This window comes from Pristis pectinata, chromosome 10, assembly GCF_009764475.1.
Source record: "Pristis pectinata isolate sPriPec2 chromosome 10, sPriPec2.1.pri, whole genome shotgun sequence".
NCBI lineage: Eukaryota > Metazoa > Chordata > Chondrichthyes > Rhinopristiformes > Pristidae > Pristis > Pristis pectinata.
Genome location: NC_067414.1, coordinates 99506492 through 99531328, shown reverse-complemented (window position 1 = coordinate 99531328; position 24837 = coordinate 99506492). Strand labels below are relative to the sequence as shown.

At 43.6% G+C, this 24837-nt stretch overlaps 1 protein-coding gene across 3 annotated transcripts in view; it reads left to right on the top strand.

The window, feature by feature from the left end:
- The window catches only part of LOC127574797 (phosphofurin acidic cluster sorting protein 1-like), a 186382-nt gene that overhangs the window by 3172 nt on the left and 158373 nt on the right, over positions 1–24837 (top strand). The window contains exon 2 of one of the 3 annotated variants that reach the window (XM_052024154.1): positions 20925–21011. The exons of 1 other annotated variant lie outside the window; for it this stretch is intronic. In XM_052024154.1, coding sequence (XP_051880114.1) covers positions 20980–21011 — 32 coding nt within the window. In that variant the 5' untranslated portion in view covers positions 20925–20979. Of the gene's footprint in view, positions 1–20924; positions 21012–21075; positions 21097–24837 lie in introns of those variants that run through there. One more of the 3 variants, XM_052024155.1, reaches the window with a different exon arrangement.

Here is a 24837-nt window from a genome sequence, read left to right as displayed (position 1 = left end):
CAAGTGGCTAGGGTCTGGAATGCACTGCTAGGGAAGCAGATTCAATTCTGATGTTCAGAACAGAGTGGAAAGAATTTGCATGGCTGTGGAAAGACCCCGGGGAAATGATACTGAGCTTAACGCCCCCATCACAGAGATCACCTATCATATTCTTGGCCTTTTCCCCTGCTTCCGCTGACAAGCATTAATTAACACGTAGTTACCCCCAAACCTGATTGATCTGTTGTTCTCCTGGCTGGTGTCCCAATTTGTACCCTTCATAAACTTGAGCTCATCTGAAATCCTGCCTGAACTCCCATTCACCCATCCCCTCCATGCTTGCTGGTTCCTGGTGCAGCCGCAGCCTAATTTAACCAGTCTTCAGATCCTAAAGTGGTTTCCCTGCTCCAATTTGATAACCCTCGGTGGTCTCAGCACTTCACTGATCAGCATGTGTGCCATTGAACCCTGTTATCCAATACTTGGTGGCCATGCCTTCAGGTGGGTAGGCTGTGTTTTCCCTCCCTAAAACTATCTACAAAGCCATCACTCTCCCCTTTAAGACACTCCTTAAAATCCATGTCTTGGAACAAGCTTCAGTCACGTGCCATATTCTCTCCTTGTGTGTCAAGGAGTGGGAGTTTAGTGGATAAGTAGTTTGGGGGCTGTCGTGTGAGGGTTTGGAAGGCTTCAAGTCATGGTCATTCAGAGTGGGTTGGATATATCAAAGCTGACATGGCCTCGAATGAGATAAAAGTTCTTATGGGCGGATGGTGAAATTGTGTCATGGTGCCAATAATGTCATGTGGTCCCTTCAGCTTTCAGCGAGAGCATCGTCCTGACTATGAATCACTGCTGTTAATGTTGTGGCAGGAGCACAGCAGATGGGGCTGGATTTTAATTTATAGATCCTAACTTTGGCCCAGGCTGTCCTTGTCCATCGGGGGTTAAAGCTGAAGCCTCTGTTTATCTGTTTTTTTTGGCATGCTTCTGTCCCCGTGTGTCCCTTCCCCTGTTTCTTTGTCTTTGTCTTTCTGTCTGGTTGGTGTTTCTGATCCCAGGTCTGTCTCACTAACACATTTCTTTGTCTGCTGGCTGTCACTCACTGTTATTCCACTTTCGTCTCTGCTGCCAACATTTGGTGTCTGGTTCTCTGCAATGAAAACCTCGCTCTCTCTCCCTTTTATCCTCTGTCCTGAGAGTCACATGATAGGATCTGGACAGGTTGAGGGAGATGGACGTGCTGAGGTTCAGCTGTCACCTCAGATGCTTATGTAGGTGGATCATTATCTTTTAAAAGGTTTTTGTTTTACTGTTGTAATTAAATCTGAGTGTATGGGACTTGCCAGTCACACAGTGTAATAACTGTTTGTTCAAGGCAGAATGGGACAAATATTCATGACGTTCTCTTTAAAACATGCTTTCCAAATTGCTTCATTTGGAAGATCTCAATGTTTGGCTGTGTTTTTTACAAGTGCCTTTGATTGGTGTATGTTTCCAAGCGTGACAGTCTATCAAATAGCTCAGTTAGTGTAATTGTGTGGGGTCTCCATCAGCCACATACAGGTTTGTGTCTGAATGCTATGTGGTTACCGATTGTCAACAGAGCTTTCATCAATGTTGGCATCTCTTACAAATTGGGTGTAGCCGTTATAATGAATCACTAACATACCACAATCAAGTTTAATAATGGTAGTTCCCAACATTGCTTTTAAGGATTTATATTTCTCATTATTGAATTAATATTCATTTAAGCCCATGTTAGCATCTGTACTGGGAATCCTGCAGACACTTGGGTCGTTTTACATTGGGCCAACTCTGAAATGATGGCTTTTAATTTACACAGAACCTGCATTGTTGTTTCTTGTGTCTGGAGGGATGATTATGGAAGTATTATCTCCTGGGAGGAGGCATTTATTGTACGGGCTTTGCTTCACTCATGGACCCTTCTGTAATATGATCGTAGAATGGTTTCAATTGGTTTCAATTGGTTTAGTTTCAGAATGTTTTTTTAACATAGTCCTTGTAACCATTTAATTGATTGTGCTTAGAGTGTTCAAATTATTATCAAGGTATGAAAACTATGTTTATAGCTCTTGGTGAATTTATTGAAATACCAATTTCAGTTACTTTTCACCCCACAATTTTCAGTTACGATTTCAGGTGTAAAGTTTTGTTTTCTCTGATAACAACAGTTGGCTGTTAAGTTATTGGTCTGCATAGAATATAGAACACTACAGCACAGGAACAGGCCCTTCGGCCCACAATATTATGCCAAACCAATTACATAAGTAATCAAATGCCCAACTAAATGAATCCCTTCTGCCCACACAATGTCCATATCCTACCATTTCCCTCACATTCATGTGCCTATCTAAGGGCTTCTTGAATGCCCCTTTTGTATCTGCCTCCACCACCACCCCAGGCAGCACATTCTAGGCACCCATCACTCTCTGTGTAAAAAAGCTTGCCCCTCAGTTCTCCTTTGAACTTACCCCCTCTCACCTTAAATGCATGCCCTCTGGTATTAGACATTTCAACCCTGGGGAAAGGATACTGGCTGTCTATCCATGCCTCTCATAATCTTATAAACTTCTATCAGGTCTCCCCTCAGCCTCTGCTGCTCCAGAGAAAATAACTCAAGTTTGTCCAACCTCTCCTCATAGCTCATGCCCTCTAATCCAGGCAGCATCTTTGTAAACCTCTTCTGCAACCTCTCCAGAGCCTCAACATCCTTCCTATTTCTTTTAACTTGTTTAATTTCTCAGTGTGAGTGGACAGTACTTAGTGGAAATCAAAAAACTGCAGGTGCTGGCAGTCTGAAATAAAAACAGAAAATACTGGAAACGCTCAGCAGGTCACACAGCATCTGTGGAGAGAAAAGCAATGTTAATGTTCCATGTTGATGATTGCTGGGTGCGAGGTGAGAGGGAGATTCTTGGTTGTTTCTCTATCTTCAATATTTATGATAAGCACTCTCGGGGCTGATGGCATAACAGCATGTTTGCTGGTTGAATTCAGTGCATTTGTTTTCACGTGTAAAGTAAATGCACGGGGTTGAGCATGGTAGGATGCGAAGATTATCTGCTGATGATCCCCTTCTCGTAGTGACGGGCTTGAGGCATATAAACAGGAACTTCACTGGTCCTGATCGGTATCCTGACTCAGAAAGTTCCCCAGACTGTGTCAGCAGGCAGGAATAAAAGTACAAGTCAGTTCCAGATTTTTCAGTCTTTCTGTGTTCGAAGTGGTTTAAAGATTCTACTTCTTTTCCTCCTGAAGGAGAGCCAATTCTCTGGAAAAACAAATGGGGCTCTCAAATGGTAATTACTGTGTCGATGGTAGAGAGCACAATTATTCACTCACCCTTTTGGCTGAGTCTTTGCATTTTAAATATTCCTGCACTCCTTGTGTTCACTGTACACTCACGAGCAAGTATTGCTGCACCCAGGCACCATTCACCCTTCATACCAATACAATTAAGCAATTTCTTCTCCTACCCGTTGAAGGTTAAAAAAAACTGCAAATGCTGGAAATCTGAAATAAAAACAGAAACTGTTGGAAATATTCAGCAGGTCAGGCTGGATCTATGGGCAGAGAAACAGAGTTCACATTTCAGGTTGAAGTCCTTTCGTCAGAACTGTGAAGGAGACAAAAGAAGCTGAGAACCATAGAAATGTGCAGCACAGAAAGAAGCTGTTTTGGCTCAGCACGTCAATGCCGACAGTGATGTCTATCTTCGCTCATCCTACTTGCCCATGTTATCCCTCTATGTCTTTCCTCTCCAAGTACCTGTCCAAATGCCTTTTACACATAATTGTGTCTGCTTCCCCCACCTCCTCTGGCAGCTCATTCCACCCTCTGTGTGGAAAAACTTAACCCCTCAGATCTCTTTTAAATTTCTTCCCTCTCACCTTGAACCGGTGCTCTCTAGTTCTAGACTCCCCTGCCCTGGGATAAAGATTCTATTTATTCGATCTCTGCCCCTCATAATTCTATGAACCTCTATAAGGTCACCTCTCAGCCTCCTATGTTCCAGTGGGAATAAACCCAGCCTGTGAAGCCTGGTGGGCCGAAGGGCCTGTTTTGTGCTGTATGCTTCTATGGTTCAATCTCTTCTTACAACTAAAGCCCTCCATTCTAGGCAACGTCCTGGTGAATCTCTTCTGTACTCTCTCCATTGCTACCACATCTGCAGTGTGACGGTCAGAACTGCACACAATAAGTGAAGTCTAACCAATGTTTTGTACAGCTGCAACGAGACATACCAACTCTTATACCCAAATACTCAGCCTACGAAGGCAAGCATACCACATTTCTTTTTCACTACCCTATCCACCTGTGTTGCCACCTTCAGGGAGCCGTGAACCTGCACCCCTAAGTCTCTCTGTACATCAATGCTCCGAAGATCCCTGCCATTTACTCTATATGTCCTACCAGAATTTGACCTCCAAAATACATTACCTCACACTTGTCTGAATCAAATTCCATCTGTCACCACTCTGCCCAACTTTCCAGTTGACCTATATCCCGCTGTATCTGGAGACTACCTTCCTCGCTGTCCATGACTCCACCAGTTTTTGTGTCACCTGCACACTTATTAATCGCACCACCTACGTTCGCATCCATCATTTCATTTATATATATTACAAACAACGAGTCCCAGCACTGATCCCTGCGGCACACCACTTGTTATAGATTTTCAGTCTGCCAGCACGCCTTGGATCCCTTGTTAAGTTGCAGGGAGGGTGGGGAGGGCGGATGTCTCTGATCGGGTAAATCCAGGGTGACCGTGGGGGTAAGCTGTAAATAAGTACGCACAAAATGTGAAAACAATGACAAATTTTGTCTGTCTTTATTTTTAGTTACTCAGTGCTGTGAGGCAATAAGGTGCGGATAAGACATTGCCACGTTGACTGGGTTGGCATCACTGCCGAGTCCCGCCTTTGCCATGTCCTCTGCAGTCCACAGGCATGTGAACAAACGTCTCAGAGTGCAGCACTGCCTCGCTCGTCATCTGCCAGACATTTTCTCTGATGTGCTGCATGGTGGGGAGTTGCAGTAGCCATGGCCAACCCCTCAAAGTAATCCCTCCACATCTATCCCACTTCCACTAAGTCACCATGCTTTAGGATAAGATTTCTTTATTAGTCACATGTACATCAAAACACACAGTAAAATACATCTTTTGCATAGAGTGTTCTGGGGGCAGCCTGCAAGTGTCGCCACGCTTCCGGTGCCAACATAGCGTGCCCACAACTTCCTAACCAGTATGTCTTTGGAATGTGGGAGGAAACTGGAGCACCGGAAGAAACCCACGCAGTCATGGGGAGAATGTACAAACTCCTTACAGACAGTGGCTGGAATTGAACCCGGGTCGCTGGTGCTGTAATAGTGTTACGCTAACCGCTACACTACCGTGCCTGCCCATTAACCCCTGAACTACTTCTACACCATCTTTCTCCCATTAACCCCGATCCTTGAATCCTATCTCTTTCCCTGATATCCGCACTTCCTAAACCCTTCCCGAATCCGTGAGCCTTGCACATCAGAGAAAATGTTTCACAGATAAAGAGTGAGGCAGCGCTGCACTCTGAGATGTTTGTTCACGTGTCCTTGGACTGGAGAAGGTGTGGCAAAGGAAGGACCCGATTGTGGCTGGCAACCCAATCAATGTGGAGACGTCATGCCCAAATCGAATTGCCCCACAGTATTGAATGACAAAAACTTAAAATTGACGAAGTTTGTTGTTTCTTTTGCACAAGCCTTGTCCATCCCCTGAGTGTCATGTTGGCCTCAGTTGTTAAGTAACAGCAGTGGGTCACTTTGTCATCGCTGATAAAATAGCTTAATATGAGAGAAAAGCATCCCAACAACGCATCCCCACTTGTAACATGGAATTCAATGGGAAAAGGGGGTTTGTTTTACAGAAAATTATGATATGGACAGTTTTCCAGGAATGCATACCCCTCCATAACGTGATGGTTGGCTGTACACTCAATTCCTCAATCATTCAAATATTTATCCACTTCCACTTTAAATACTTCCAATGATCCAGCTTCCACCCCCTGCCACGACAGGGAATTCCAGAGATTTACCACCCTCTGTGAGAAGAAATCTTCAAGCACCTTAGTTTTAAATGACGGGTTACATCCCCTTGTTTGAGACTCTCCCACTGGTGAAAGCATCCCAACATCTACCTTGTCAAGCCCCCTTAAGACTTTATATGTTTGAGTAAGGTCACCCCTCATTCTTCTTAACTCCAAGAAACATAGGCCCAAACTATTTAGTCTCTCCTGGTAGGACAACCCTCTCATCCCAGGAATGAGCCAGGCAAATCTCTTTTGGATTGCCCCCAGTGATACTGCATCTATTTATAGGTAAGGGGACTTAAACTGTGCCCAGGATTCCTGGTGAGGCCTCACCAACACCCTGTACAATTGCAACGAAACTTCCCTAGGTTTAAACCCCAACCCCTTTGCAATAAAGGCCAAAATGCCATTTGCCTTCTTAACTACTTGTTGGATCTGCCTGCTGGCTTTTTGAGATTCATGCACTGGAACACTGAGATCCCTCCATGGCTATGCTTCCCTTTTTCTCTCTATCCTGATCCAGCTCTACGTCCCTCTGAGTGCTCATTTGAATCTTTTGTCTTGTAAATCCCCAAATGTAATCATTCTACCATTGACTCTCAGGGCTCTAAGCTCTGGAATTCCCTTCTGAAACCTCTACATCTCTCTTCCTTTATGACACTATTATAGTCCATTATTCCATTCTCCTTCATACATTTTTCTAATCTTCCCTTAAGGCCATCTGTACTTAATCATTGCAACCACAACTGTGGTGGTGAATTCCACACTCTGAGTTTCCTGTTGGACTTCTCAGTGACTATAATGATGACCTCTTGCAATGCTCTTCCCCACGAGAGGAAACATTCTCCGTGTTTATTCTATCAAAATCATTTAAAAGATTTCTATAAATCAACCCCAACCTTTTCCAAGAGAAAAGAGTCTCTTTATCCTTTCCTGACATTTATACTTTTTCACTTCCAATATCATCCTTCTAAATGTTCGGTGTTTCTTCATTGTATTTTCTTTGCCTGTATATTCTGTTACATAATATAGTAACTAGAACTGTATGCAGTGTGCCCAGGGTGGTCTAACTAAGATTCAGTACAGGCTTAGGATAATTCTCTTTTTCAGTTCTACCTTTCTAGAAAAAAATTATTTTTGGCTTGCCTTTATACAGCCTTGCTAACCTGTGGTCCAATTTTTAGCGATTGGTACAAATTCTCTGAGATCTTGTTCTTTCTCTACCCCAATTAGACTCACACGCTCCAAGTAATAAGTGACGTCTCCTGCCAAAGTATATCACCTCACACTTATGTGTGTTGAACAACTTCTGCTAATTATTTGCCTATCTGCAAGTTCATTGTAATTCATTGAAGTCCTCCTCAGTATTCCTCCCAAATTGGTATCATCCAAAGTTATATCCCAAAGTATAAATCGGTAATGTCAATGGTAAACAACAGTGGTTCCGCACTGATCCTTATGGAGCATCACTACCCATAGCTGGAATAGCTGCCCTTTACTCCTAGTCACTGTGTTCTTCTTTACAGAGTCAGGATCAGAGAGTCGTACAGCACAGAAACAGGCCCTTTGACCCACCATGTCCATGTTGACATTTTTGGCCATCTACGCTAATCCCATTTACCCACGTTAGGACCGTTTCCGTCTATGCCTTGCCTATTGAAGTGTCTGTCTAAATGCCTCTTTAACACAGTGATTGTATCTGACTCCACCACCTCCTCTGCAGCAGGTTCCAGATATCAACCATACTGTGTAAAAAAAAACTTGCCCTTCAGGTCCCCTTTAAAACTCACTCTACTCACCTTAAACCTGTGCCCTCTTGCTCTTAATGCCCTCCCATGGGAAAAAGATTCTGACTGTCCACCCTACCAGTGCCTCTCATAATTGGATCTACTTCTACCAGGTCATCCCTCAGCCTCCTTTGCTCCAGCCTGTCCGATCTCTCCCCATAACTGAAGTCCTTCAATCCAGGCAACATCCCAGTGAATTTCTTCTGCACTCCAGTGCAACCACTTCCTACAGTGTGGAGACCAGAACTTCACACAGTTCTCCAAGTGCAGCGTAATCAGTCTTTTGTAAAGTTGCAACACAAGTCCCAACTCTTACATTCTATGTCCCAACCTATGAAGGCAAGCACCCCATTTGCCTCTCTCCCTGTGTTGCCTTTTAGGGAATTATGGACATGGATTCCCAGGTCTCTCTGTTCTATTTACTGTACATGGCCTACCCATATTTGGCTTCCCAAAATGCATCACCTCACCTTTGTTGGGATTAAATTCCATCTGCCAGTGCTCTGCCCAACTTTGCATCTGATCTGTATCTTGCTATAGCCTTAGACAACCTTCCCTGCTATCCACAAACCACCAGTTTTCGTATTATCCACAGACATCCTACCTTCACATCCAAGTTGTTAATATATATCACAAACAGCAAAGGTTCCCAGCACCAAGTCTTTTCCTGAAACCAGCTGGCAATCCAATCTCCCTTTTGCACTCTGACTTTATCGTTTGTCTGCTATGGTGTGCCACATCGAAAGGCTTTTGAAAATCTGGATGAATTGTATCTGCTGCATCATCATTGTTTCCCCTCTCTTACCATCTCAAAAATTCAGTGTTTTAGCAAGCAAGGTTTTCTGTGTTGAAGTGCATGCTAATTATTCTTTAATATACTCTGTGATAGTCTTCATTTATGACTTTTGTATTAATATCTCACAGAAAATATTGTCATAGGAACCGATGATATCTCTGTGATAAAGCACCTGAAACTTTAAATTATGTTTCTTTTTATTTGACAATCGACCTGCTGAGTATTTCTAGAATTTAACTTTTTGTAATTAATTTGTCAAATTGTGAGTCAGGACCATCTCAGCCTGCCTCATGGACAGATTACTTTTGTTGTGAGATAATTGTCGTGGCTGCCTTATGCACAGTAAACCCCACAGTGGGCTGAATAATGTTTTTAATGATCATTCATTATTAGCACTGTTTGGAAGTTTATTAAGGATTAGCATTGGTGAGTTTTTTGATGTTTTTAATATTTGTGTTGAATCCCTGCTTGACGATAATAGCAATAATCCTTCTGGGGAATATCCTTGAGTGAAATGGCAAATTGCTGCGCACTCCCTTGAATACTCCCTTGACATTCAAATTTTTAATATTATTCAGTAACTCCCTGCGCTGTGACTTTCAGAGTTTAGAAAGAAGAGGTTTAGAGTTAGCAGATTTTCTGGTTATCATCTTCCAAAGTTCTGTAAATTCTGGAATTGTTCCTGTGGATTGAAAAGTAGCAAGTGTGACCCCACTATTTCAGAAGGGGGAGAGAGAGAGCACAGGGAATTGACGACCTGTTAGTCTAATGTTAGTGGCAGGCGAAATGCTGGTATCCATAATGAAGGATATAAGAATTGAATAGAACCAACAAGGATTTATGGAAGGTAAATCATGTTTGACTAATCCACTGGAGTTCTTTGAGAATGTGACTAGTTGAAGAGATAAGGAGCAACCACTGGTGTTGGTGTGTTTGGATTTCCGGAAGGCTTTAGATAAGGTTTCAGAGGAAGGTTGATCAACAAGTTTAGAGCATAAGGATAATGTCATGACAGGATTAAGAGTTGGTAATTGGACAGAAAGCAGATTGGGAGTAAATAGGTCTCAGGTTGGCAGGTTGTGATTAGTGGGGGAAAACAGACTTCAATGTTTGAACCACAGCTTTTTACAATCAATATCAATGGTTTGGCTGAGGGGACTAAATGTCATATTTCCAAGTCAGCAGATGATAGTAAACTAGGCGGGAATATGAGCATAGGTAGGGATAGAAAGAGGCTTCAAGTGGACATGGAATACAGGGAGGGGGAAGGAAGTCGTATTGCAGTTGTACAGGGCCTTGGTAAACCCACACCTGGAGTATTGGGTAAAGTTGAGATCTCTTTGAGAGCAGTGGAGATTCACTGGACTGATTCCAGGGATGGTCTCTTTGCTGTTTGAGGAGAGGTTGAGTAGACTGGGAACGCAGAATTTAGAAGAATTAGAGGAAATCTCATCGAAACATGCAACATTTTTCAAGGCTTTACAGGCTAGATGCAGGGAAGATGTTTTCTCTGACTGAGGGTCATTTAGGATTGTGATTACATTTCTTAACGATGGTGAACCATTCTAATTCTTTAACCAGAAAAGTTGTGGAGTGTCGGTCACTGTGTTCAAGTCACAGATTGGTAAATTTCTGGACATTAAGGAAATTAAGGGATATGGAGATAATGCATGAAAATGGCACTGAAGTAAATCAGTCAAGACTTCATGCAGAGAAGGCTTGAAGGGTTGGATGGCCTACTCCTGCTCTCACTTATTATATTCTTACGTTAACCCTAGCATCCATCGCTAAGGACCCTCAACACCTGGGACATGCCCTCTTCTCATTACTACCATCGGGGAGGAGGTACATGAGCCTGAAGACCCACATTCAGTGATTCAGGAACAGCTTCTTCCCCTCCGCTGTCAGATTTCTGAACGGTCCATGAACACTACCTTGTTATTCCTCTTTTGCACTATTTATTTTGTAATTTACAGTAATTTTATGTCTTTGCACTGTACTGCTGCCACAAAACAACACATTTTACATCATAAATGTCAGTGGTAATAAATCTGATCCTGATTCTGATTCACTCCCCCTTACATTGCTACCCATATCACTTCCAGGCACAATTTATTTTTCTTAAATCTTTGTGCTTCGACTATCCTTAAACCTGAGTGACATTGCCAATTATTTGCTGTACACTCATGCCCACTGGGAACAATTAAGAATGTGCAAACTCGTTTCACATCGTGATTTTACGCTTAGTGAGAGAAAAGTTACGTCTGTACTTTTGGAAGGACGCAGAGCTTTTGGAGTAAAGAACTGATTTACTTTAGTGGCTCGAAGGGTGAAGGTTTGCATTTATTTGAAGGGACTGGCTTTGTTTTCCTTGGAGCTGAGGAGGCTAAGAAGAAATTTGATAAAGGCTTTCACAATAATGAGAGTTTAGATCAGGCCATTGAAGAGAACTACTAATAAATAGGGGAAAAGTTTAAAATAATTGGCAAAGGAACCAGAAGGCACGTTTTATGCAGTGGGTGATCAGAATCTGGAATGCTATGCAAGACAGGAAGGTGAAAACTGATTTGACAAAGGCCTTCTAAAGGGCATTGGTTAACTACTTTGAAGACCTAAAAATTGCAGGACACGGGGAAAGAGCAGAAGAGAATGGGATGAGTTGGATTGTTGAAAGCGTTAGTGCAGATTCAGGGAGCTGAACAGTTGTCTGTACTGCTCTTTGATCTACAATTAGTCTATAGACTTTCATTATGTGTGCCAAAATCATACCGAGACTCAACAACATTGTTATCAAACAAAAATGTCAACATTGAACCATATAAGGATGTACTGGGGCTGAAGACCAAAGGTTTTAAGAAGTACCTTCAACAGAAGACAGAGAGGTTTAGGGTAAGAAAACCAGTGTTCAGGCTTGACAGCTGAAGTGATGGCTACCAGAGGAGGAGCAATTAAATGTAGAGATGTTCCAGAGGGCAGATTAAGAGGGGCACAGGTAATGGTGGGGAAGTGGAGAGTGGGTGTTGGTGCAGTCCGGTTACACAGGTACTGCACGTTGTGAGAATCAGGGAAGGTGAGGTCTGCAGACATTTGGAAAGGAGGAAGAGAATTTTAAAATCGGGGCATTGCTCGACATGCACGAGGGAACGAGGAATGGATGAGCTGGAGCAACAAGCAACCTGCGGGAGGAACTCAGCGGCCGAGCAGCGTCTGCGGGAGGAAAGGAACTGTCCACGTTTCGGGTCGAAACCCTGCATCGGGACGAGAGTGAGATGGTGCAAGTTAGGACCCAGGCAACAGAGTTATAAGTGGCTGTGGGTTCATAATATGGAGAATGAGGAAAACCAGGAATGCAATTGAACCTAGGTCAGAGTAAGTTCAATCCATTTGTCCACTTGTTTTCTTTGGCTCAACTCTAATGGCCTGTCCATGGATTCTACTTTCATTGACTGGAATTCATTTGGCATAACACTGCGTACATGCTCCTCTGGTCAAGGTCAGGCATTCTCAGCATCCCTGCTTTTCCAAGCTCTGCTGGAACTCCCAATGCACATTCAAATATCTTCCCAAGCTGACCAAGGCTTCTCAGAAGGCAGTAGGGACATGCACTCCTTACACATTGAATTGAGTGGTCTGGGCAACAACTACAGTGCATTTTGTAAACAGTGCACACTGCAGCCACCGTGCTTTGGTGCTGGAGGAGGGAATGACTTTTAGGGTGATTGATGAAGTGTCAATCTGAGAGGGGACCTGATTGAGGCGCACAAAAGTGTGAGAGGCATAAATAGAGTAGAAAGCAAGAAACCTTACCCCATAGGAGAGTGTCAAAACTAGAGGGCATAAGTATAGGATAAAGGGAAATAGGTTTTGAGGGGATATGAGGAGAAACCTTTTCATTGAGAGGGTGGTTGGAATCTGAAGTGCACTGCTTGAAGAGGCAGTGGAGACAAAGACTCAGCATTTATATTTCTAAAGGAGCATGTGAATTGCCAAGGCTTGCAAGTCTGCAGACCAGGTGCCGCTAAGTGGGATAGATGGTAAAGAAAGCGTATGGCACGCTTGCCTTCATTGGCCGGGGCATTGAGTACAAAAGTTGGGAAGTCATGTTGCATCTGTGTCAAACTTTGGTTGGGCCACATCTGTGTGCAATTCTGATCGCCACATTACAGGAAGGACGTGGAGGTTTTGGAGAGGGTGCAGGAGAGGTTCACTGGGATCTTGCTTGGATTAGAGACTGTTACAGGAGAGGTTGGATGTACTGGTGTTTTTTCTCTGGAGGCTGAGGAGTGACCTGATAGAAGTATATAAAATTATGAGAGGAAGAGAGAGGGTAGAGAGTCCCAGGGTGGAAATGTTAAATGGCAGAGGCAGAGCTTTAAGGCGAGAGGGGGATGTTTAAAGGAGATTCACAAGGCAAGTTTTTTTGCACAAAAACTGGTAGGTACCTGGAACACGCTGCTAGGGAAAAGTAGAAGCAGATACGACAGCAACGTTTAAGAGGCATTTAGACAGGCACCTGAACAGACAGGAAATTAGAGGGATACAGACCATGTGGAGGTAGATGGGATTAGTTTGGATTGGCATCATGGAAGGTACTGACGTGGTCTGTCAAAGGGTCTGTTGCTGTGCTGTACTGCCCTATGTTGTGTGGTCAGTACTGACGTGGTCTGTTTCTGCGCTGTACTGCCCTATGTTGTGTGGTCAATACTGACGTGGTCTGTTTCTGTGCTGTACTGCCCTATGTTGTGTGGTCAATACTGACGTGGTCTGTTTCTGTGCTGTACTGCCCTATGTTGTGTGGTCAGTACTGATGTGGTCTGTTGAAGGGTCTGTTTCTGTGCTGTATTGCCCTATGTTGTGTGGTCAGTACTGACGTGGTCTGTCGAAGGGTCTGTTTCTGTGCTGTATGACTATAAAATATAACATTATAAATATGACTATAAAAAAGAACAAAACTGCATGGACCCATGCAGTTTTGTTCTTCTGATGAACTTATAATTGAACTCTACCATGGAAGTGTGGTGTGTTGGGACATGTGGACTTCGAAAAAAAATCTTAGACCGGTTTTTATATGCAAGAACCAAGACTCTGGGAAATGGTCTAAAAGTGTTTTGTTTGACTGTAAGGCAATGAGGCCAAGCTCCCTTGTTTTTGACTGGAAAGTTTGGTTTTTGGCTGTGATTTTTGGAGGCCAGTCAGAAAGGTTTGTTGGATTTGTCTCAGTGTCATGTAGACTTTGCTTACTGTGACAGAAGCACGAATTATTATCACTAAAATCCTTGAATACATTCCAGGCACTTGCCCATAATTATATCACATGTTAAAATAAGCAATTATCTTTAAAATGACAAATGGTAAAACATTATCTTAACTTTGCCATTTGGTTGACATTTCAAATTGTTATTTACAGTGGAGTTGCAATCATTTCGATTAAAAAAAAGTTTTAAAAGCATTTAATAGTTTCCCATTTAGAAATACTTAAGATCTAAGTGCCATTTTCTCTTTGCACCCTTCTGTACCCCTGCTGTTAAGAGAAAGCATAGTATCCACTTGAAGTAAACATCCATTTGTTCTGACTTTTGTTTGTTACTTTACCTAAAAGTTGAAACAGTTGCTGATATTAGGCCTTTTTTTGCTTTGCTTGATTCAATTCAATGTAAGAGTGTTGTAGCAAACCACAAGACAAGTGTAAAGTTCCCGATGAGATAGAAATTCGTCCTAGGGAATGTAAAATGGGTGACAGCAAATGTCAGTCTGTTTGCCGTCTGCCAAGGAACTTGAGTGATGTGCAAAATAGGCTGTCAGGTTGCCATTGCCAGCTGATGCCCAGGATAGATTTGTATCCCGCAATTTCTGCAAATCGTAACACAAAATAGGGCACCAGACCCCTCAAGCCTGTTCCACCATTCAATGTGATCATGGCTGATCTATGCTAGCCTCAACTCCTTTTCTATGCCAGTTCCCCATCGCTCTCAGTTCTTTGCTATTTGTCTATTCCACCTTAAATTTATCTAATGATCTGGGCTACACTGTCCTTGGGGGCAGAGCGTTCTAGAGATTCACCAACCTCTGAGAGAAGAAGTTTCTGAACACCTCAGTTTTAAATTACCGGCCCCTTATTTTGAAGCTATGCCCCCTTGTTCATGACTCTGCTGTGAGTGAAACCATTTCACCATCTACCCTGTCAAGCCCATTTAGGATCTTATATGTTTGAATAAGGGCACTCCTCATTTTTCTAAACTCTAAGGAATACAGGCCCAAACTATCTAGCCTCTCTAGATAGGACAACCATCTCATCCCAGGAAATAGCCTGGTGAATCTCTTTTAGACTATCTCCAAAGCTACTCTAAGGTCATTCGTTATCCCCAGTGCACTTTCTGAGATGTTTCTGAATGCAGTAGAATGCCATATACGTAGCAGTAACTGCTGTTCCATGATATCGCCGACCTAGCAGGACAAGGGCAGCAGGTGCATGGGAACATCACCTGCAGGTTCCCCTTCAAGTCACGCACCATCCTGCCTTCGTCCTTTGTCATTGCTAGGCCCAAATCCAGGAATTCCCTTCCTAACCATGGTGTGGGAGAACCTTCACCAAAAGAAACAAAGGATTTCAGGATCACTCCATATTCTCAAGGGCATTAGGAATTGGAATTGTTTGTTATTGCCGCATATACTGAGATACAGTGTTTGCGTGCCATTCAGACAGATCATTCCGTACATTAGTACGTTGAGGTAGTAAAAAGGAAAACAGAATGCAGGATATAGGTTGAGCGATAAATGCTGGCTTTGGCAGTGAGTCCGCAAAGGGAAGAGTAGATGTCGAGAGGCAAAAGCATAAAAAGTAGTGACAGAAGTTAAGAAGGCCACACAAAGGAAATCCCTTAATTTCTAGAGGAATAGAATTGAAACTCTTATAGAGCTGTGTTTGAACTCTGGTTAAGAGTAGTTTCCAAGTTCTGGTCTCCATATTAAGGATTGAGGGAGAAATTACAAAAAACAGATCCATAAGGATGATACTGGAAGTGTGATATACCTAGGAAATTTGCATATCATGGGCCTCTGGAAGAGAAATGGTGAGAGATGGTGGGATAGGTGTGGAAAAGATGCTTGTTCGACTGTTGTAAACAAGTGGCCTTGAGTATAACACATTAGGAAATTAGCATGAATTAGCATGAATTTCTTAAGGAAATCTGATAGGGTCGGAGAAAGAGCAGAAACACAGGCATGGACTAATTCATCAATTTGTTGTAATTCCTGCAAATGACCCAAAAGAGCTATTATATATTCAGATTAATGAGCTTTATTAGCTGGTCTCTTACTGATCGTTTAACTGCAGGATCTTGTATAGAAAAGAGAATGCAGATGTGCAGTAGAAAGACTTGGTGAGTGTGGGATCTCAGACTACTCCCTATGGTAATGATATTTCTGGGCACTGTGATACTGTAAATGAAATGTTAGTGGAAAAGATAGAAACTTAAAATAATTGAACCAAATGTGTTGTTGGCTTGAATCTTGTTTTTTGAATTGAGGCCAAGGACTTTTAAACTTGAAGGCACGTTGGCAGAATCAAGAATGATTCTGAAGGAAATGGATGGAGACTGGGGATCTTGGCAAATAAACAGAAATATCGAGCTATCATAAGGTTATGTGCATGGTGATGAGACATCAGCTTCCCCTGTAGTTTCCACTCCTTGGATGCTTTGGCTCAGAGGACTCATGGATTCAGAGCCTGGCTGCCTGCCAAGAGGTAAATGAGAACAGTCTGTAAGGCACACCCCATCTGCTCCACCACTCCCACCCGCCTCCCCATTCTCCCATCCTTTCCAGTTAGACATCTGGCATCCATTCACTTCCTTGTCTGGCTTGAATAACCATGTGGAATTGTTTGAAAATCCAGCATCAGCACGCTGTTAGTGTTTAGGATTATCTTTCACAAAAGATTTACTCAAAATTCAATATCTCATGTTCTAAAATATAGAAGCATGCTCAAAAATACTGCTAATAAGTAAAGGGATCTGTGGGGTTTTGGTCTGTGAAGTTATTACTAGAGATTCAACTGACTTATGTTTTGTAGTTGTACATGGAAACAGTCAGCAGGCGTGGATCCAGGTGTCTGAGAAAGATTGCTCGGTACAAGGAAGGTGTGTTTTCCCTCTACACCACAGTTGTCCATCACAGTAGCCAACAGTCAAGAAGTCAGATATACATAACAGCGTTTGTAACTTGTCGCCTTAATGTTGTGATTAGTTTGTAAACTAGTAAGATGAAAAGTAGATTGACGGTGTTTTTTGATCATTTGCAACCCATCTGTACTGTTCTTCCCATCCCGCCTTTGCCACCCACTCGCCTTCTCCGGAAGAACATCTGAAATCCATTCACTGGACTTGGACTTCCATGCTGGCCACAGAAGCCATGTAGATTTGCCTTTGATCCCAGCATTGGCCCACCGTTAAGTTTCAGGTTGTCTTTCTTGGGATGAATGATGGTGGTGAGGGGGATGTTCTGTGGGCCAAGATGCAGGGCTAGGACAGTGCTTCCCCTCTAACAGTGCAGCACTCCTTCAGAGAGGGGCGGTACCTTCTGACGGTACTGTTCCTGCTCAGTCTTGCCCCTCCCCTGGTGCGGCTCTCCCTTTGTATAGTCTTTCCAGCTGTCTAGCATTGCTCCCTTGGTGGTGCCCCTCTGACAAGTCTGTACTGGCGCTAGGTAAATTCAATCCAGCTAGTCCCAGTTTCCTGCCCTCTCCTCCCAGCCCTGCAATTTGTTTTCAGGTACTTATCCTGCTGATCCCTGGCAGTGCATTCCAGAGCATTCACTGCATTAAAAAAAGCTTTCCCTTTTGCCAGTCAACTTCATTCTTTATCTCCTTGTGTTTGACCCTCCTGCCAATGGGGACTTCATGACTTTAAATATGGAGGCAAAGGAGCCTGCAGATGCTGGAATCTGGAGCAACAATCTGCTGGAGGAACTCAGCGGCTCGAGCAGTATTTGTGGGGGGGGAGGAAGGAATTGTCAACATTTCGGGTCCAGACCCTGCATCAGGACTCAAATTTTAAACTCAAAATTTGATTTTAAATATTTCCATCATCTGCAACATCTTCTATTGCAAGCGGAGCAACCCCAGATTCCCCAGTCTATCCACATAATGACTCCTTCGTCCCTGTAATTACTTTCACCCCCTTAGTACTGTTACTTTATCTTCACCAGTTTTGTTCTGCAGCCACAATGAGGAATGGCCTGGATACAGACTATTTAACTGCAGCGATGACTTGCAATTTAGAGTCAGAATCAAAGTCGAGTTTATTGTCACGTGCACAACTACATGTGTGCACAGGTGCAATGAAAAACTTACTTGCAGCATCATCACAGGCACATAGCTTCAGATATGCAGCATTCACAAGAAAAACATACATTATACAGAATTTTTTTACAAGAAAGAACACAATTATAACAAAAAAATGTCTCAAAAAAACAAAGTCCATTTTAGTGTAAAGCGATCTAAGTGTTCAAAGTGATGCATCACGGCTGGTACAGCAACTGCTCTGTCTGTCACAGCAAGAAACTGCAGAAAGTTGTGGACACAGCTCAGCACATTGCAGAAACCAGCCTCCCCCTCCATGGACTCTGTCTACACTTCTCGCTGCGTTGGTAAAGCAGCCATCATAATCATGACCCCGGACATAATGTCCGACCCCGGACATTCTCTCTTCTCCCCCTTGCAATGGGGCAGAAGATACAAAAGCCTGAAAGCACGTACCACCAGGCTTAAGGACAGCTTCTATCCTACTGTTATAAGACTATTGAATGGTTCCCTGGTACGATAAGATGGACTCTTGACCTCACAATCTACCTTGTTGTGACCTTGCACCTTATTGTCTGCCTGCACTGCGCTTTCTCTGTAGCTGTGACACTTTACTCTGCATTCTGTATTGTTTTCCCTTGTACTGCCTCAATGCACTGTGTAATGAATTGATCTGTATGAAGGGTATGCAAGACAAGTTTTTCACTGTTCCTCGGTGCATGTGACAATAAGAATAAACCAATTCCAATAAACTGTAGTGATCAGGGTTGTGTCAGTTGGTTCAAGAACCAAATGGTTGAAGGGAAGTAGCTGTTCCTGAACCTGGTGGTATTTGGCTTCAGGCTTCTGTACCTCCTGCCCGATGGTAGCTGCAAGAAGGTGGCATGGCCCAGATGGTGGGGATCTTTGATGATAAAGCACCTCCAATGCAGTGAAGACGTTCTAATGCATTTCTCACCAAGCTACAGAATTAGGATAGGTGACTGGTAGCTGACTCAGAGCTGGGATATAAGGAGAAATTCTAAGGTTTGTTGAGCTGAAGGAGGTTACAGAGATGGGCAGGGGCGAGGTCATGGTCACGCAGTTTAAAATTGAGCCACTGAGGAATTGTGAGCTTACTAGGTTGGTGGGTTCAGCTGATGGTGACTGGGACCTGTGTAAGTTGCAGCAAAGAAAGGGCTTAGGCTTATCGAGATGTGACCCAGAGTTGAGAAAGGGCCTGGCAACCTTTGGTGTCATCGCCTGCTGCTGGACCAGTAGGGCTGATCCATGTAGATGTAAGAAGAACAACCTAGAACACTACAGCACAGTACAGGCCCTTCAGCCCACTATGTTGTGCCGACATTTTATCCTGCTCTAAGATCTATCTAAACCTTCCCTCCCACGTAGCCCTCCATTTTTCTATCATTCATATGGCTATCTAAGAGTCTCTTAAATGTCCCTAATGTATCTACTCCCACAACCTCTGCTGGCAGTGTGTTCCACGCACACACCACTCTCTGTGTAAAAAAAAACTTCTCTCACATGCCCCTTGTACCTTCCTCCAATCACCTTAAAATTATGTCCCCTCGTGTGAGCCATTTTTGCCCTGGGAAAAAGTCTCTGACTGTCCACTCGATCTATGCCTCTTATTATCTTATACGCCTTTATCAAGTCACCTCTTATCCTCCTCCTCTCCAAAGGGAAAAGCCCTAGCTCGCTCAACCTGTCCTCATAAATGTTGGGTATTTTATTCTGTTCTCAGATCTGAGCAGGTAGTTCAGAACTGTATCTCAATTTATTTTTAGTGATCCAAAGATGTTAGACTTAATGCAACAGCTCACTTATACTAACAATGTAATGAGGCCAACTGTCATTGCAAAAGAAATTAGCTTTCTGGAACTAATATTTTGTGCCTTAGTGTGAAGACCGCACAGTGGGTTGCTGACAGTATGTCAGAATTATCTCTCCACATTTACCTTTACGTTGGATAGCTTTGCCTTAACGCTTTTCCTTTAGGTAGGCTCTCCCTGACATCACTGCATCTCCCATGACTAATACTGGTCTAAGATTTCACAAGTTCCAGCAATACTCTGCTTAACTAGCTGTTCATTGTGTGGAGCCCAAGAGGTGAGTGTTGGCAGGCCAATTGGAGAATACTGCCAAAAACCAAAAAGCCTTCCATTAATAGAGCATCTTTCATGACCTCTAGATGTCTCAAAGCACCTTACAGCCAATGAAATATAGTTACTATCGTAAAGCAAGAAAAACCGGAGCCAATTTCTATGTAGTAAGATCCCGGGGAAAGCAATGTGATAATGTGTATTTAATCTGTCTTTTAGCAATGTTAATTAAGGGATAAATATTATTCAGGACACAGGAGAAAATTCCCCCCTCCTTTTCAAAATGGATTCTTTTTTAGCATTCACTGAGAGCGCATATGTGTCTGTGTTTAACATCACATCAAAAAGGCAACATCTAACACCCTCTGAATTGTCTTTTATTTACAGTGCAGCATTCCCTCAGCGCTGCTGCGTAATACTTCCTCAGTACTGCTGTCCAAGAGTGTGGCACTCCCTCAATATTGCCTCTGTATTGTGCGTATTCTTCCAGTTCTGACCCCTCCCACTGAAAATGCAACCTTTCCCTTTTATGCAACTTTGCTGCAGCAGCGCCCCTCTGACAGTGCAACACTTCTTTAGTACCGCCTCTCCTTCAGTGCATCGCTAACTCAATATGGCTCCTCCAAGAGTGTGGCACTCCCTCAGCACTACCCTTCTGGTAGTGCAGTGCGCATTTGTTACGGTGCAGTAAACCTGCAGGACAGCAGTGGAGTCCTGGCTGAAAGAAATTGGCAATATCTTTGAACTGATGTTCTGAAATACGGCGTTCTACCTTCTTCCACTTGTCTAATTTTCTGTTTCTTTCTTGTTGCCATGTATTTATTTTAGAGGTATTTATTTTCTTTTTTTTTTGGCTTCTACTCTCCAAAGGTGTGTATGAAAAACATGACGATGCTGGAGGAACTCAGCAGGCCAGGCAGCATCCATGGAGAAAAGCAGAGGCGGTCAACATTTCAGGTTAGGACCCTTCTTCAGGACTCCAGCATCGTCGTGTTTTTCATCTAGATTCCAGCATCTGCAGTCCTTTGTTTCTCTTCCAAAGGTGTGTACTTGAGAATGCCTCCTAGTGATTGTTGCTCGCCGTGGTGTCATTCCAGTATAAAATTAGGCGCTTCTTTTTGTTCTTCGTGGCATTGAGTATATTACTTCTATATCTGGCTTAGGGCTGAGAAATAAAATTAGCCAAAGTCCCTACTCTTTATTGCAATGACTTTGAAGGTTGAGTTTGGGTGTGATTCCTGTCACAGATGAAAATTTTCCTCATTAGGCAGATGGTCACTGTTTTTCCTTCCCAGATGGTTACAATCCAAAGCTGATCTGGGGAGAGGTGTGAGGGTAACCCAGATCAGCTTGCCTCCTGTTTTGCCCATTCCCTTCCTCACATGAGCAAGCATCCAGACGTAGCATGGAACTTCCTTCTCTGGTGGTATTTGGGGTACCTGCTCTGATGTTCAATTTGCATTCATGTAGCACATTAACCATTGAAACATTCTTCAGAGGGTGTATTCAGACTATTCTGAACTCCAAGCCAAAGGAGAAGTTATGAAAGGGAGCTTAGAGCTTGTGAGGTGGTGTGCAGTGACTGGAGTAATGGACAAGCAGGATTTGTGTGGGAAAGGAAATGGCTGCAGGAATTCTGTGGTGCTGAGGTGGAGATGGTTGAGAGCTTTAAGTTTCTCAGTGTAAATATCACCAACAATTTGTCCTGGTCCAGCCACATGGACGTTATGACAAAAGAAGGATACCAACCCCTCTACTTCCTCAAAAGACGAAGGAAATTCAGCATGTCCCTAATGTTGCCAACTTTTACAGATGCACTATAGAAAGCATTCAGTTGAAATGCATCACAGCTTGGTATGGATTCTGCTCTGCCCAAGAGCCGCAAGAAATCGCAGAGTTGTGAACGCAGCCCAGTCCATTACACAGATGGACCTCCTCCTCATCAACTCCATCGACACTTCCCGCTGCCTCGGGAAGTAACCAAGGACCCCTCCCACCCTGGTCATTCTCTCTTCTCCCCTTTCCCATCGGGCAGAAGATACAAAAGCCTGAAAGCACGAGCCACCAGCTTCAAGGATGGCTTCTGTCCCACTGTTATCAGACCCTTAGATGGACCTCTTGTACGATAAAGGTGAACACTTAATCTCCCAATCTACCTCGTCATGCCCCTTGCACTTCATTTGTCAACCTGCACTCCACTGCACTTTCTCTGTAACTGGAGCACTATATTCTGCATTCTATTTTCTTTGTACTACCTTGATGTACTTGCGTATGGCATGATCTCTCTAGATGGCACGCAAAGCAAAAGCTATTCACCTTATCTCAGTATAGGTGACAATAATAAACCGATACCAAAGATATAGTTTACGGAGTATGTATAACAGGAAATCACCCAAAGAACATTTGAGTCTCAAAATGACAAAGTAGTTGATGGGGTGTGTGTGGGCGCTGTCATGGAAATTCTGTGGGGCTCCTGTATGACATTCTGTATCGTCCAGTTCATTCTGAGAAAATGTGTAATGGGGATTTGGAATTAGTAATGGGGGGCAGTGGGTTGGTGGTAGAGGCCGAGGGCAATAGCTCTTGCTGATTAGCTGAAGGAAGTAGAAGGTAGTCCCAAGGAGTTTTGAAGGAGACTGCAGGAAATACTCAGCAGATCTGACAGCATCTGAAGTTGGGTCAATACGTTACAGTTGCTTAAGTTGTTTGTGAGGCCGCACTTGGAGCACTGTGGACAGTGTTAGTCACCCTGTTATGGGAAAGATGTGGTTAAACTGGAAAGAGTGCAGAGAAGATATACGAGGATGTTGCCAGGACTCGAGGGCCTGAGTTATAGGGAGAGGTCGGCCAGGCTAAGTCTTCATTCCTTGGAACGTAGGAGAATGAAGGGCAACCTTATAGAAATGTTTAAAATTATGAGAGGCATAGATAAGGTGGACGGTAACAGTCTTTTCCCCAGGGTCGGGGAGTCCAAAACTAAGGGGCATAGATTTAGGGTGAGAGGGGAAAGATTTAAAAGAGACCCGAGGGACAACTTTTTCACACAGAGGGTGGTGAGTATATGGAATGAGCTGCCAGAGGAAGTGGTTGAGGCAGGTACAATAGCATCTTTTAAGAAGCACTTGGATAGGTACATGGAGGGACGGGGCTTGGAGGGATATGGGTTGAATGCAGCAAATTGGGACTAGCAGGGTGGGCACCGTGGTCGGCATGGACTGGTTGGGCCGAAGGGCCTGTATCTGTGCTGTATTGCTCTATGACTCTATCTGGAGAGAGAAACAGAGTTAATGTTTAGGGTTGATGACCTTGCGTCAGAACTTCCTTGATACTACCGAAGCTTTATTTCTACTTTCTAGCTCCTGTACTACTTTGCTTTTGGAATACTGGGGTCAGTCTTTGATATGTTAACAGGGTTTCCTGATGCAGGGTTTCGACTTGAAACGTTGACAATTCCTTCCCCCCGGTCCCCCACGAATGCTGCTCAACCCACTGAGTTCCTCCAGCAGGCTGTTTGCGGCTTTGATCTGTAAAGTTGGCCACAGGTAGCTCTTCAGAAGTGGGATTTTAACTCTCTGGATGTGGCTGGTTGAGTGGGCAGGCTGAACAGAATGTGCTACTAAATGCTGGCACGATCCACCATCGGCTGAAGCACCTCGGAACAGGAGTCCAGCTACAGTTCGCCAGATGTGGATTGAAAGAGAACCAGCAGATTGGAGGCTATCCTAGTTTAGATCCAGACCTACCCCAGGCTCTGAGAAGGTCACATTAACTTTGGCATGGCTCTCTTTACTAAGCATGTGTGCATTGCACACACCGCTCATCGTAAAACTCCATTTACACAGGAATCAGTCCAATGCCTCAGATACACCTGAGGTCTCTGGGGTGGTATTGTAACGAGTGAGTATCAAAGGAGGTGAAGTGGCAATGCTGCCAGCATGATTTCATGTCTCTAGCTAGCAGGCAGAGCAAGTTCCAGTCTCAGGCTGACAGCTTTGAATAATGTAGTTGAAATGAAGGGTGTGGGAAATTTGGAAAGTGAAGACCTGTTGTTAAATGAATGTTGCTGATAAGGCGTGGTAGAACAGAGCTACATATTGTATGTCTACATAGTCAATAGCACTAGTCATGAGCCGGACTGTGACTCAAACCAGATGTCGTACATCAGAGCATTTTATTCTATGTTTAAGAATCCTGTTGTGGCTGGCACTTCATTAATAACCACATTAGGAATTTAACATAAACAAATTTCTGCTCACCAGCCAGGCATCAGCTGTTTTGAAGCAAGCTTGACTGAGCTCATGACGATATGTTTAATGAAATAATGTGAAAGACATGCTTCAACATGCAGAGCAGTGCTCAACAAAAGGACAGCACCGTACTGGGTGTCAGGGAAAGAAGGGTGGGCTTGTTTTAACAGGGAGAAGGGAAGGGAGTCAGCCCTGGCTGCCATTTGTATTTCCTTGTAGCTAGTGGGCGGAAAGCAGATTATTTGACAGTAATCCTGTCTTGAAAACATTGTACTTTTAAAGTTTAACATTATATTGTAAAGTTAAAAGCACGATGATGCTGGAGGAACTCAGCAGGCCAGGCAGCATCTGTGGAGAAAAGCAGACAGTCAACGTTTTGGGTCATGACCCCTATTGTAAAGTTAAATCTGTAAGAAGTAGCTTTGGTTATGCTGGGGGATCCCTGCAGTGCTGTGATACCTTCAACTCAGCAACTGATTGCCGTCAGCGTACAGCTCAACAGTTAAACACTAGCTCTACAGTCCTATGGGCTGAAT